This window comes from Magnolia sinica, chromosome 17 (genome assembly GCF_029962835.1).
Source record: "Magnolia sinica isolate HGM2019 chromosome 17, MsV1, whole genome shotgun sequence".
NCBI classification, from domain to species: domain Eukaryota; kingdom Viridiplantae; phylum Streptophyta; class Magnoliopsida; order Magnoliales; family Magnoliaceae; genus Magnolia; species Magnolia sinica.
This window is the reverse complement of record NC_080589.1, coordinates 25,307,897-25,324,024: the sequence shown is the minus strand read 5'-3', so window position 1 is coordinate 25,324,024 and position 16,128 is coordinate 25,307,897. Positions and strand designations below refer to the sequence as shown.

The window sequence follows — 16,128 nt, the reverse complement described above, 5'->3', positions numbered from 1 at the left end:
TCATAACCTATAACCCATAGATGCTTGTTTATGAAAATAGGACCATTGGATTTCTTTTATTTTAACCGTCCAATTAGTGTAGACCAATTTGATACTTAACTTTGGATTTATGATATAACTACACTAGGTACCATAATTTGGACAATTTAATTAGATTACTTGTGTGTCATGTGTGCAATTTCTAAGTACCTGCATATAAAATTCATTTTTTGTATTTTTTAATATTAAAATAAATATATTTTTGGAATATAATAAATTATTCATTTATTTCGTTAAATGGGGCTCATTGAGGCCCATTTTGCCATTTGATGAGGATAGGCTGACCGAAAGTGGTCCATTAGCATCCATTGGTTCTATTTAAAGAAAAATAAAAGATTAAATTATTTATTTTTAAATATTTTTGAAAAATAAATGAATAATATGTATAACGAAAAAACAGTTAAAAAATCTATTTGTATGGATTATGTAATGAATGGTTTGGATTGATGGGTAGAAGGGAGGGAGGGATGGATGGGAGGATGAATGGATGGAACGGATGGGTTAGGAGGTTGGATGGATGGATGGGTGGGTGGATTGGATGGATTAGGAGGTTGGATGGATGGATGGGTGGGTGGATTGGATGGATTAGGAGGTTGGATGGATTAGGAGGTTGGATGGATGGATGGATGGGTGGGTGGATTGTATAGATGGAATGGACAGTTGAATGGATGGATGGAAAATTATTATGTTTTATTCTTAAATATGAAAAAGATGTGTATTTAGTCATCTCTTAAAGTTTCATTGAAAAATTCCAGTTTTTTCTGTTTTTCTCACATTTCCAGTTATTGGCGATAACAATATTGTTTCTTTATCTCCAGCCAGCGAAACTTGTAGCGATACCGACAACTCGAACACTGATCCCAATTAGGTGAAACCATGCTGCAAAGTTGTCGGAAGTATACGGTATACCAGCTTAAAGAATGTATAGCAACCTACAGAATTAGGTAATTATGGTTCCAAATACAAATGATGAGCATGAGAACTGAACTACGGTATTTATAATAAATAATTAAATAATTAAATAATTTTTAAAAATGAATGAATGAAAGGGCAACTTTTGGGAGAGAGCCAAACAGAAAAAGGAAATTGTGAATTTACCTTTCGGTATCAACTTGAGAAAAGCGGGGGTTCCCAAATGATGCTTCAGCAGGAGGTAGCAAGAGAGGAGAGATGCTCTTTGGACCTTGCAAGTTGGCAGACTTGGTTGGAAACCTAACTCTAGTGTTGCGTGCATCAACAAAAGTTGCAACAGGCGTTCGCCACGTATGAGCTAGAGAATCGGCACCATTAAGTGGTGGAGAGTTTGGCCAAATATCCCTTGTACGAGGAGCTACAGCAGGCCTGGACAAAGTGATTGCTAGGTTATTGATAAACAAAGAAATAAAAGGAAATTAGAAGATTAATTGTTTACGGGAAGCTACTAGTTTCTTTGTTTGGTAACCTTTTTCATATTATACAACAACACCAATCATTAGCTGCCATAAATGTTGCGCCAACATGGAATCAGCCAATCAGTTTTAACATTCTACGCAATAAATATATTATCAATGACTTGTTCAGCCATTAAACTTGCATTTTGCAATCCGCACCTTTTTAGATCACTCAACTAAAAACACAGAATAACCTCTGTAATGTCAATACTCTAGATCACTAGACTATGGGACCCATGTGTACAAACTACAACAACATACAGTTCTCTATAATATCAATGGCTTCACTGTGCACACGTTTGTGTATAGACATGTGAGATAATCTGTTGCACATGCTTTCCAAAAGGTACTGGTAATTCCGTATTTCAACGTCTACAGCGGCATTTTGGTTATTTTGGAGGGGTATTTTCATCATTTTGACAAGGGGTGGACAGCAGTGACCAATTTTAGATGGAAAATGTTAGAACACACCCACACTAAAATGTGGGTAGTTCCATATAACACCAAAAGATAAGGATGTTTCCCTACAAATAGACTATAATAAAGGTGGCAGTTCACTAAAATCCCATAAAAATGTGCTCAGCTAAATAGTCCATTTGCAGCCTACCATTCAAGCAGTAATGCTCGTCCAGTAGAAGAGATCTTCTGGGCATGGCCTGAAACCAATATGGGGCTTACTGGATGAAAGGTCTGTATCATCAGAATGTGGGCCCACATGTACAGTTTATGGACCAAAGAAACACAGTCAACCATCTTGAGTCTAACAAGTTTGTAATAGCAATGACAACATCAGAAAAGAACATAATGACTACTGCTTTATACCCAAAACAAATTCAAATCCCTTCATTTGGGTCTCTTTAAAACCAACTTTAGACACAACACAGGCATTTGCAGCCCCATCATCCCCTCAGAAAGAGGAAAATCACATTCTTCTGCAAAATTCCCAACTTGCCCATCCTAAAAGATGAAATTTACCTACTGGGCGAGAAAACCCAATGTCACAAATCATTGCAATGGAGAAACCCAACTGAGATCCCCACCAATCAAATTAAAAAACAAAATAATTGGCTGAAATTTCAATAGAGCCACGGCAAAATTGAAACCTGTTGAAAGAGCCGGGGCCTGGAACACAGATCGTCATGGAAACAAAGAGAAACCCAACAAACATCGTACAAACAAGGGTGAAATGAAATAAGAGAAGATTGAAAAAAGAAAAAAGAAAAAACGAAGGGGAGAGGCGATATGACCTCACTCCAAGAGCAAGGGCAGTAGATTGGGTTGTCTTCAAGGGGGACCTTCCGAGCATGTGAAGGCACAAAATGGAAGAAAATGCAACTGCTATTTTCATCATTCAATTGGGGCTAAATATATAAGAGTCCAGAATTCTTAATACCCCAAATAGCAACACAATCTCAAGCCCTAACGCTAGAATAAGAATAAAATCAACAAAATCAACCAAATCAGAAAATATAATCCAAACCTGCTCCCACGTGTCCTTGCCAGCAAGGACTTATTCACACGCTTTCAAAATAACCTTATCCTCAAGGTTCAAAATCTGGAAAAAGGTTCTTGAATTGATAGTTCTCTTCCCAGGTTGAGTCCTCCATAGGTAAATTGGTCTGCTGAAATAAGGCTTCGGAAATCGCCTTAGTGCCCTTCTTGGCCATGCTTTTGTTGAGAATAGCATAAGGTTCGGGTTGAAGGATCCCCTCTTCCGTAATAGGTGGCAGTTTGGGATGCGCCTCTACATGTTGTCCCAATTGTTTTGGTAACGAGATGTGAAACACCAGATGTAGTTTTGACTCTGGCAGAATGTAAAGCTTGTATGCTACTGGGCCCACTCGCTGAATAACTTGAAATGGCCCCAAATACTGAGGAGCCAATTTCTTATTGAAATGCATAGCCAAAGAAGACTGCCAGTAGGTTGCAACCTCAAGAAGACCAAGTCACCCAGGCTAAATTCTTGTTCCAATCTGTGTCAATCATGTTGCACCTTCATCCTATTTTGTGCCATGTTGATGTTCTTCTTATGTTCATGGAGTATCTGATCTCAATCTCGATCTCGCAGTTCCTGATCAACTGGGTCCACACTACTGGTTCACAGCAAATACGAGCTGATAGTTGGCAGTTGCTGCCCATAGACAGCCTCAAACAAGAACATTTTAACTGTTGTTTGATAACCACTCAGCCCACAGAAGCCATTTCACCCACCGCGTAGCTTGCTCTCCCACAAAACACTGCAAATAAGTTTCCAGACACTAATTGAGAACCTCAGTTTGTCCATCGGTCTGTGGATGGTAAGCTGTACTCATGTGAAATTGTGTTCCCTGCATTCCAAAGAATTCCCGCCAGAAATTGCTTATAAACACTGGATCATGATCACAGATAACCGATCAAGGTATCCCGTGCAAGCTTGAAACATTACGGAGGCTTATGTGACTAAACCCACCGTGTAAGGTTGAGAATGAGCACAAAAATGAGCATATTAGTTAGCCAATCTATCACCACCATTATGGTATTCTTACCATTCTTACAGAACTTGCTCATAAACACTGGATCGCAATGACAGACAATTGATCGAGGCATCCCGTGCAAGCTTGAAACATTACAGACAGGCTTATATGACTAAACCCACCATGTTAGGTTGAGAATGAGCGCAAAAATGAGCATATTAGTTGCCCAATCTATCACCACCATTATGGTATTCTTACCATTCTAGCAGCCCATCAATAAAATCCATGGAAATGTTAGAAGCATGTGAATAAGTCCTTACAATTCATCGAGCAACTCATCAATGACGGGTATGGAATTTTGTTGTTTGAGTGTTGGCTGAAAGCCCAATAGTCCACACGAAACAGAAACGTGCCATCGATCCTTCTTACGAACCTATAGGACCAGTGAAGGGTAAGGACTCACACTCAGTGATAATGCCCGTTGTCAGCATCTCTCATACGAGCCACTCAATCCCATTCTTTTGGATATGGATATACCAATCGGGCCATACATTCACAGGTTATGTGCCAGGTTGTATGTTGTTTTGATGGTCCTGTGAGCATCTGAGTTGTAACACTTTGGGTTCCTCAAACACCACAGCAAATTCATCAAGTAAACGAGCCAACTCAAATGATTCAGAAATTCAATTACCTTTTGTAGTGCGTGAAGTGATCTGTATGATGAAGTCTTGAGAACAGTGCCTCACCATTCTCTCCATAGAATGCTGACTGGCAAGTTGCGTTTCCCCATAACATTGCCCCACCATGTGTGATACAGTCGTCCTTCCGTATTGAAATCCATTGTCAACTTATTAAAGACCCATATGATTGGACCAAGCTGACAGAGCCACTGGATGGCAATACTATGTCAGACCCCTTCAGCAATAAATACATGTCACTGTTGAAGCGGTGTTTCCGCTGGTACAAAACGGAAGAATCCATCAAGCTATGTTTTGTTGTTCTGACACTTAAGGGCACAGTCCAAGATTTGTGGTACGTTGTCGAAGAAGCTTGCAATGATATGGCTTTCCTTCCATAGGCAATTGGGAGGAAATGAAAGTGAAATTGAAGCAGAGGTTTCTGCTGCTAGATTATGAGACAACTTCCTTCTAATAGCTCCTCACACTACGGCAAAACAATCTAATTGTGGAGGAACACACACAACATTATTATTAATTGGTAATTCATTGACACCTCATAGAAACGAGAGCAACAAATGGAACGTTATTACAATGGACTACGTTCAATATTCAAAGAAAATTGGGGACTGTTCGGCTCAACAATGTGGACGAAGCATACCAAATCGCCCGAAAAGTGAAAGAGCAGAAATTGGTGACAAGACGCAGTAAGCCTCAAGCTAGGGGTTGTACATCCACCCATTGTTTGAATTATCTCTGATATTATCGTTACCTCCAGCTTGGCGATACCAACAACACCGGTAGTGTCAAAAATTCCAGGCATCAGCAATGTATCGCTAAGTATTGCCAACGTATCGATATCGCCAATATTTTCAATTATGTAAATTCCAAGCGTCGCTTGTATTGTCAATGTATTGATATTGTCAATATTTTCGACCGTGTAAATTCTAGGTAACGCTTGTATCCCAAGCGTATCGGCGATATTTCAATAATATCGCCAATGTAGAGATATCACAGAAAGTTTGCTTATTAAAAAAAATAAAATCCATTTCAAAATTTTTATGAGCACATTGTTGTATGCAATTTTCGATTTGTCGTTGCTAATATTGATAATATCCCAATATTATCGTTATCGCAACATGCGCGATATCAAGACCACAATCTTTCGTTTCCTTTCCGGTTGTTGATAATTCCTTGGCAAAATATCGTGAGTTGTCGATATTCTGCAATATCAATGGATGTTAGGATGGATGATTGGATGGTTAGATGGAATGTTTAGACTGTTTCTTATGACAACACATGCTTTTAAGCCCCCATTAAATGGAAACTTATTGTGTATACATTCTTTTTGCAAATTTTTTATTCCTAAATATGCAAATATGTGTATTTTAGCATCTCCTGAAGTTTCATTGAAAATTCTACCATTTTTCCGATGTTTTCCTGTATTTCTAGTTATCGGCGACATTATCGACGATATCAATATTGTTTCCGTATCCCCAACTAGCAAAACTTGTAGCGATACCGATACTTCGAACACTTTCCACCCACCCACACTACTGTCAGGGCTCCACAGCACAGCTACAACCAACCACACCTCGCGATAATTTTTGTGGAGATTATAAAATTGGTCAAAAGTCCACCTCTAAGCTTCTTTCCTGAAACATTGACACAGAGAATGAACCTGATAGAGCATGTAGAGCTTCATCGACAGGTGAAGGAATTGTTGGCCAAGGGTTTCATTTATGAATCATGATAGGCTCAGTTCGTGTGTCATGTTCACGTTATTGACACCAAAGAAGAATGGCAGTTGGCGGATGTATCTTAACAGTTGTGACATCAACAAGATAATGGTAATGTGTTATTTTCCAATTCCACGCCTAAATGACATGCTGGACATGATGGTGAATGCTACAATCTTTTCGAAGATAGATTTGCAAAGTGGGTATCATCAAATAAGAATGCACCCTGGGGATAAATGGAAGACCACTTTTAAAACAAAGGACGAATTGTATGAAAGGCTATTCATGCCTAAGATTGGCAAATGCACCTAATATGTTCATGCAAGTGATGACACAAATTCAACAACCAGTCATATGCAAGTCCATTGTCATGTACTTCAACAACATCATCATCCATAGCCATTCACGAGAACATCATTTGATCCATCTTTGCCAAGTGATGAGAGTATTACACCACGAGAAACTCTACATCAATTTGACAAATGGTATCTTCATGAGTTCCAACGTGGTCTTTCTAGGGTTCGTCGTTTCAGCAGAATGCATGAGCGTTGATCTTGAAAAGATAAGGTCTACTGTTGATTGATGTACTCCCACAAATATTCACAAGGTTCGCAATTTTCTTGGACGGGCAATGTTTTAGCGAAGGTTTATCCAAAAATTTAGCTCTGTCATGGCGCCCATCATTGAATGTATGAAGGTCATTCAATTTAAGTATACCAAAGCAAAAACATAGGCATTTCAAGAAATGAAACTCTAGTTCTCAGGCTTTCTGATTTTGTGAAGGTATTCAAGGTTGCATGTGATGCATCCCACATCGGCATAGGAAGCATCGTCACTCAAGAAGGGCATCCGGTGGCTTTCTTCAGCGACAAATTCAATGAGACACAAAAGAAGTATTCTACATACTATGTGGAGTTTTACATTGTTGTAAAGGCTCTGAAACATTGGCGCCATCACCTCATTCATCAGGAGCTTGTACTCTATTATGATCATGAGGCGTTGCGTTATTTGAATTCACAAAAGCAATTGAGTGCAAGGCACTCTAAGTGGAATGCTCATATTTAGGAGTTCACGTTCAATTTGAAGCATCAGGCCAGTATAAAAAAATAAGGTAGCAAATGCCCTCAGTTGAAATCACATATAGTGTTTACCTCATCAGCCTCCCTAGGTTAGAGGAACTTAAATGAGACTGTGCAACAGATGATGATTTTGGGACAGTATTTTCAACACTCTCTGTCGACTCGGGCACCAAGTACTGACGAATGACAATACATTCTGCACAATGGGTACTTATTTTATGATATGTCATATGAGATTGTGTCTTCCTGAAAGCTCCTTGCGAGAGCTTGTGATATGAGAACTTCATTCAAGTGGCTGTAGCGATCACTTTGACATCGACAAAATAACGGCCGCAGTCAATGACCATTTCTATTGATCGGGCTTGAAGAAAGATAGCGGAATCATCGTTTAGCAATGTTAAGTGTGTCAACCATGCAAGGTAACAAGCAAAATGTTGGTCTTTTAACTCCATATGATGTGCCAAATGCTCCATGAGAAGACATAAGCATGGATTTCATCTTGAGATTACCTAAGACTCCACGTGGTTATAACTCTACATTTTTGTCAACAGGTTTCCTAAGATTGCTCATTCCATCCCTTATAAGAAGAAATCAGATGCCCTACACATTGCCAATGTTTTCTTCAAAGAGGTGGTTCGTCTACATGGTATTCCCAAGATAATTGTATCTCATCATGAAGTTGTTCATGAGCTACTTCTAACGAACTTTATGGTCTAAGATGGGAACTAAACGAAAGTTCTCGAGGGCTTATCATTCTGCAAACAAATCGATAGACTGAGGTCATCAACCGCTTCTTGGGAATCTACTTTGATGTTTGGTTGATGATCACATCACTTCGTGGGACCATGTTATCACAAGCTGAGTTTACCTATAACAGTTCTATGAACTTTACTATGGGACCCTCCTTTCGAAATTGTGATTGGTATGCCGTATGTGACCTCAACAACTTATCAATTTGGTCCCATTTCCTATTGCAACTTGATTGAACCACAACACCAATGCTCCTGCATAGAATAGATACATGAGGAATTCAAACAGAAGATCACCATTACTAATGAAAATTACAAGGGGTATGCAACTGTTTGACAGCACTTTGGCACAATTTCAAGAAGAGGATAGGGTTGCAGTGTGGTTCAAACCTGAGAGGTTTCTGGCAGGCTCTTACACCAAGCTCCATTCCAAAAAGGTAGGTTCTTATCGTATTTTGAAGAAGTTGGGTGATAACAAATGCCTAATCGAGCTTCAATGTGGAAGACATTATGGTTTATCTTGAACATCATAAAGATGAGAGCATAGAAGAACAAGATATCTAGATACCCGATGTACCATGCCGGTTCAAAGAAATCATTAAAGATGTGTTGGATGATTAGATAGTTTTCACACACCATGGAGGGTATCAAAAGTTTCTCGTCATGTGGAAGGGCCAACTGAGATCCAACAACACGTGGATCTCAATTGGTGATTTCAAGCACATCAACCCGGAGCTTTATAAGAAGTACATTATCATTAACTCGATGAAGCAGGAAAAGGGGAATTGATGCAATTGTGCTACATCTCACACATGCACACTCCACACGTGTGCACAAGAAAAGGCCCACTTTCCTTTTTAGCTTGTTTCAAATTTCCATTCTTTCATATTTCTAGTTAAAAGGGTGAAATAACTGATTGTAGAATGGGCTTCCAATGTTGGTTCCTTAAAGGGATGTAATTTATCTTTTCTAGGCGCGTAGTAAGTCCGCTATCTCAGCAGGCTGATTATCCCTGTTTGTGTATTCCTTTATCATCTAATATAGAAATCGTTACCTTTCAAATATGTGTGTGTGTGTGTGTGTGTGTGTCAAAAAAAATATATCTCTATGCTAGGAAATGAGTACTATTAGATTTTTCATGTTTGAGAATTTTATTGTTTTAGAGATCTTGACTGGCAAGAAATTCTATTTTTAGATTTCTTAGATTATGTTAGAGATTTTCTCAAGAAAGAAACCTTGTAACACTCATTATAAATAAGGTATAGGCCCTGTGGAATGAGACATAATTGAATGGTACTTTCTTTGAGCAAGTTCTCTTCTTTCTCTACAATAGTGTGCTAGGGAGGAGTGGTGATCCCTAGTATAATACTAGAGGGCTGTTGTGCTTGCTCAAATCAGTTCATCTTTTCTCTTGTGTGATTCGAACTTTCAATCCAGTATGTTTAACTTCATTGCAATCAGTTTCTTCCTTGATCTAGTTTCATTACCTTACCACTTCATCTGCACGATTAGATTTTATCCTCTCGCAGCCAATTGTGGTCAGCAGGGTGGTGGGGCCAAAACATTTGGACCTCAGTCCCAATTCCTTCTTTCGAGCATCGAATGAAGCACCCATAGTGGCTTTTCAGTCCACCCCTCCGCCCAATTCGTAAGCCACTCGAAGTTAGTTTGGTAGTCCCGAACGGTCCTGGTTTGCCTTAGTTTCGAGATTGCAGCATCGAAATCCTCGTATTCTTTTGGTCTGTAATGAAGACACAAGGCCTTAACAAAGTCAGCCCATGTGATTCTCATGTGTTTTCTTGCACCACTGATACCCCTACACAGCATCCGCTTCCACATGGAAAGGTGCTAGTAGAACTCTCCAATCTTCCGGCTTGCTCTAGAACTTACAAAATTGTTAGCAAGATAAATCCAACTAGTTGGATCATCGCCACTGAACTTTGGAAAGCCGATACATGTGTAACTTGCTTGGATAGTTAATGCACCATCGGTATTGGGCCCTCCGTTCGATCCACCAGATTCACCCCGCCATCCCAGTTGTTGATTCAATCTGTTGTATTCTTGATCACCAGAGACGCCAACCACTAATTTCTCTTTGATCTCTGGCAACATACCGGAATGATGTTGTACTTCTTCCTCCCAACTTTCCAATCTGGGCCTCCCATAGGTTTCAACTGCTGAATCCTTGCTTGGGCTTTGGGCATACCAGGAGCGTATGCTCTGATACCAAATGATATGACCTCGCTCAAATAGGAAGGGGGGTACATTCAGTCCTCTTCAAGGGGAACCTTCCTCATTGCGTGCGAACGCACAAAATGAAAAAAAAAAAAAAAAAAAAAGATTATATTTTCATTATTAAATAGCGGCTAAATACATAAAAGAGTCCAGAATTCTTAATAATCCAAAATATCAACACAATCTCAAACATTAACCCTATAATAAGAAATTAAAATATAAATAAATAAATTTTAAAAAAAAAAACAAGAAAATCAACTAAATCAGCAAATCTAATCCAAGCCTGCCACCCGCGTGTCCTTACAAGCAAGGTCTTATTCAGACGGCTCTAAGAAGAAATGGGAGATTTTGTATTTCTTTCGTACCTTGGAAATTGCTGTAGTGGAGCAGTTGGATTGCTATAAGGGTTTGTAGGGGAGGGAGATTTAGGGGGATTTCCAAAAAGAGTTTGGGATTTTGGGCGAACAGAAGGGCCTGAGCTCTTGCCAAAACCCTGGAACGCCATTAAAGCAGCATCCGAAGCTCTCTCTGTCTCTCTCCCACCCTCTCTCTCTCTCTCTCTCTCTATTTCAGGAGTGTCTGTTGTTTTAGGAACTTTACAAAAAACTACCAATCACTATTTAATTTATATTTCGGTACTTTAAAAAAAAATGTTTCAAAATCTTACCTTGGCAGCGCATGAGAAAATGAATCGGTGGATCAAGTGGGCCCCACAGTAAATTTTATATAAAATTCACTCCTACCATCATATGCATCACCCCATGTTATGTTTAGAGTTTAAAAATCAGCTTCATCCTTGTTAAAGTGGACCGTAAGATTTGAACATAATGTATAGGGCAACACTCACCCTCCAAACTATTTCCACTAGTACGGTGCACATGAATCATGAATGGATATGATTTTTGGGCACAAGCCTATTGTGGAATTTAATGGTTCAGGTGAATTTCATATAATTACCATAGGGGTGGATTTCATATAATTATTACAATGATCCCTGTGAAATTTAAGGGTTACCTCTTTTACAAAATCACAACTATTCTGGTTCTCGTCATTAGGTTTAAACATAGAACTAAATATCTAATGATTGGGCGTGAATTTTACATAAATGTGATTTTGGACCTTGTCAAAATCAAGAGCACCTTGTCAAAATCAAGAGCATCCTCCGGTAAACTTTGGAACAAATTTTGGCGGCCCAACCATGATGTGTGTGAAATCTAGTCTGACCATTAGATGCTTAATCCAAATTTAGGCCCATTTAAAAAAAAAAAAATCAAAATGGAAAATATTAAAGAAAATAGTTAAAAGAGAGCATACACACTTTAATTTTACAAGCCCACTATGATGATTACAGGAAATCCACTTCAACCATTAAATGCCACGCTAAAATTCAAGAACAGGACCTAAAAATTAGATCCATTCATAATTTAAGAGGGTCATGTCAAGGAAAAAAGTTCGGTGGGTGATTGTTGCCCTATACACTATTTCCAATTATGTAATCCACCTAAATTATGAATTTGGTATTTTTTTGGTTTTTTGACTCTTGGCCTAACATGTGGCGGTGCACCTATGGAGTAAAAGGTAAATTTTATATAAATATGAGGGCGGACCCACTATAACACACAAGCCAATAGAGCTGTGTCCGGAGGCGTCCACTAGCAGATTGTCGTAGGACCGCACTAGACGGTCGCACATGCGGGGCCCACTATCAATAAATTAGAACAAGTTAAGCCACTAACGCGAACAAGCCTAAATATGTTCGAGTCAAGCACGGGCCGTGGAGTCGGTCTACCCAATAATACTTAGCGATAGTCTGTATGGGCTGTGCAGCACACAAAAAGGGGCCAATAAATCCGAAATTATGGGAAGCTGTGGACTTCACTGGGCTTGTGCTCCATCACGGACAATGGACTCAAACGACACCTTGAAATGGACAGTTTGCACCGTCAAGCTGGCACTTGTGAGACATGACTCTCCAAGTCAACAGAATAAAAATCTGAAATTTTAAACAATTAGCCTTGCCGCTTGGGACAACAAATTACGACATTCCAACCGTTAGATTTCATCCAAACTCACGCCATAGATTATAGATATTTCCCTACCCTCGTCCACCGAATCAGACCCTTGATCGAAAGACAGTGACCGTTGATCATAAATTGGACCCCTGCGATCAACTTCCGCATCCGTTTGCCAGTAAATTTTGGACAGCCCCTCATCAGATCATGGGACACCTATCCCATGGTGCGGATGGGCCATGGGGCCATTGGGACAGCCCTAAAGACCGTAAAATGTGCCCCACAAGGTCATATGTAATAAGAGTTGCCACCCAGGGCTATTGGAGCAAAAATGAAGGTTATATAAACCTTAAACCCTCTCTCCCTCACTCCCCTACAAAACTTCCAGTAAAAGAGAGAGAGAGAGAGAGAGAGAGAGAGAGAGTGGAAGGGGAGCTGGATTTTGAGAGATCTCCCTCTCCTACCACAACTACTCGCTGGAAATTGCGGCTCCACCATCATAGAAGTGGATTGTCGTTAATTGGAAGGTAATCACCCAAACTCTCCTCAGATTTTAGTATGCTAGGCCACTTGCATGTATCCTAACATGCAAATTCAATTAGCACAGGATCATTTCTCGGGCCTGACACTGTTAGAGCAACTCCGCAAGCCTTCAACCGACCCTAGGTGCGAACTATTACCTCTAGGTGGCCGTTTATCAAACCTAGGACGAATTCTAGTGATTGTGTTTGACAACCTGCTTTACATGTTACTTGCGTGGAGTGAAATTGTTGGATTTGAGTTTGAGCATAGATAATTTCTAAATATGGAAGCAATATTGGTCCCTAACTACCCCAATGCTTGCATTGTCTGATTTTTTTCTGTCAAATATGAAATTCTAAGCATGATACCCCCAAATTCATAAATTTAACAAGAAGAATCCTATTGCATATCCCCTACATGTGCGAATTGTGTAAATTAATTGTCAATTACTCCGTGCATGTTTAATTCCTTCCAAAATCAGTTATTGTACTCATTTTCTCCTATGATTTTTTTTGTAACTTAAGACTTGTGTGCATGTTTATCTAAAAATACCCTGAATATTATAAATCCATAACTCTTATGCTGATATTGGATGTGATTCATCGTTATGCAAGTCTAAATCTCTCACAACTTTGAGTAGATCGACGTCTCATTTATTATGTTGCATCTGTACACTGTTCCCTTTCGGATCGGCCAGCAAATTCAAAACCCACTTAGGTAGCCCTTCGGTAGGCCCGCCCACGGGCAAATTTTACCCAATTAGTCAAATTGCGGATTGTCGGTTATAGTCAGACTACGCAGGACGTCGCTTTCAAAGCCGTACAATTCGTAGTTCGTTTAGTGGGGACAAATTGGCCCACCAGCTGGCCATCCATGTTCATTAACCATGTATGTACACGCCTGCTTGAACCCGAGACACCCTGCGTCCTTTTTCACCTATTGATAACCCACTGGTTGCGGCCCACAAGTCTAGGGAGTCGGGCATGGTGGTATGGGACACTATGCCTGAGCTGTTGGCTACGTTGGGGTGATGAGCCTCCCCATAGTGACCGCGAGTAAGGACTTTTTCGCAAAAATAATCTTCATATGATTTTATTATTGGGAGTGATGAACCCAAAACGGGTCAAGGATCACAAGAGCAATACTGTCACAACCGCCAGGGCAGCGCGATCGGAATATGGCATTGATCTGTTAGGATGTTCCGGTTTCTCCAAACTGCTAGATGAATAAACATAATTAATTTACTTGGTTAACATCTCACATCACACTGCATTAGCTAGAATTGACGATTCAACAGTCGAGGTTGCATTGAGGGAGTGTTGTGCATTGCGATCGTTAGACATTGTCGCTTGAGAGAGTGTTGGAACTAAGGGCATGCATCATATCATGAAATCATGCATATATATTAATAAGAGTAGTTAGAATTATATGAGTGATTATTTTTCACTAAATTTGTCCATGTGTATGATGATATGTGTAACTTAGTGATAATGGAACCACCGAGTTAGCTACTCACTCTCACTCCAGGACTGTGTTTTAAAACACCAACCAGAACTTGTCTTAGATGCAGGGATCACGGAGCTCGATGCCCTTAATGGAGCAAGTGCGAATGACGAGGAGGAGTTGTCGTACTTTTAGATCTTCAGTGGATCCTCGTAATCCGCTATAGGGATGGCCACGGGACATATGACAGGGGTCCAATTATTTAGGGGATGATATATTTTGCGGGACTAGTCCCTCCTGTTATTCACATTATCTTTATGTTTGGACATGAATTTTTTTTTAGCTGCACTTGAATTCATTTTATTAATCCTGATTTATGTTGCATAGCCTGCTATACTCCCCCACTGCTTACAAAATGAATAAAATATGCCAATTCTGAAACCTAATAGGGCATATGTGACACCTAGGAATTAGAGAGCTGAGTACCAACTTGGCCTCCGAAATTCGGAGTGTTACACCCACCCAGGTAGCCTACCCGTTTGCTTGCACGGCCAACTCAGCCTTTCCTTATAAATATTTTAGTGAAATGATAATTATGTGGATTAATTGGTGAGCAGTTTTTTCAAAACCTTTTTGAAAAAGGTATTGAAATATAAATTTTACATTAATTAATTGTTTTTATATAATAAAAAATTGTAAGGGTAACTATTTTTACGAGGTAATACAACCGAGGCTCACCATCACTCACATGCACTGCATGTCTCAACCCACTCATCAAATGAGCCAGGGACTGAGTTTCTATTTGAAGGGTTGGACTTCTTAGTTTTACTCCAAAAAATGGTGACCCATCTTCCTCACATGTGGTCCGGATTTGCATATATCCAAACCATCCAAAATGCAGGTCCCACTGTGGATGGTATAGATATGTAAAATCAAACTGATCAAAAAATTTTATCCATCAACTAATAGTTATCAAATGAACGGTTAAAAATAAATTGTGACTGGTTTAAATTAGAAAGAAAAAAATCAAAATGGTTAATATTATCTTTCTAGTGCAGCTATCCATGCTCCACCCACTTTGGGTTAGCGATATACAGTTCAGTTGGGCTTAAAACTATGTTATAGGTAAACTTGATGCCATATTTATATGATGAGTTTGCTACATTTGATGCTTGATACTCAACCGTTTAGAATTGCACATGTGGCAAGTATTAACTCAAGTCCCCTAAATTGTAGAATCCATTATAGCTAAGTCACGATTCTAAAATTAGATTTGTTGAACAATCATATACCCTGATTTGTGCACACTTGTTAGCATAAATAATACCATTGAATTTATTTTTTTTTCATTTTTAACCATTCAATAAATGTCTACCAATATGTTACTGAGACAAAAAAAAACATATAGTCTTTGGTTAATGATGCATCTAAATTGCTTATCATAATTATATTGACATGATTATTTGTCACAAAAAAAATAAATTTCTAGGTGATATCAAAGTGTTCGGCTAGCATCCATCTCATTCTAATGGTTTCTCTTGTATAAATGGTACTGCTTACATTTCAAACTTGATGACAAGTAAACCAACATATGGTAGTATCATTGTTCAAAAGATCAAGATGAGATCCTCATACCTGATATGATCAGCAAATAGAGATCATGAAATATAAGGAAAGTTATTATTATGAGATACGTGTCATCATGTCTGAGTAAAATTAGTTACATGTCACGTGGCAATATAGGAGATGT

General features: G+C 39.2%; 1 protein-coding gene across 4 annotated transcripts in view; it reads right to left on the bottom strand.

The window, feature by feature from the left end:
* Positions 1-10,973, bottom strand: part of LOC131231720 (SAC3 family protein B) — a 56,104-nt gene extending 45,131 nt beyond the window's left edge. For all 4 annotated transcript variants that reach the window (XM_058228017.1, XM_058228021.1, XM_058228019.1 and 1 more), the window contains exons 1-2: positions 10,767-10,973; positions 1,138-1,380 (exon numbers count right to left, since the gene is read on the bottom strand). In XM_058228017.1, the coding sequence (XP_058084000.1) occupies positions 1,138-1,380; positions 10,767-10,906 (383 nt within the window). In that variant the 5' untranslated portion in view covers positions 10,907-10,973. The remainder of the gene's footprint in view (positions 1-1,137; positions 1,381-10,766) is intronic.
* Between the last annotated feature and the right edge of the window lie 5,155 nt (positions 10,974-16,128).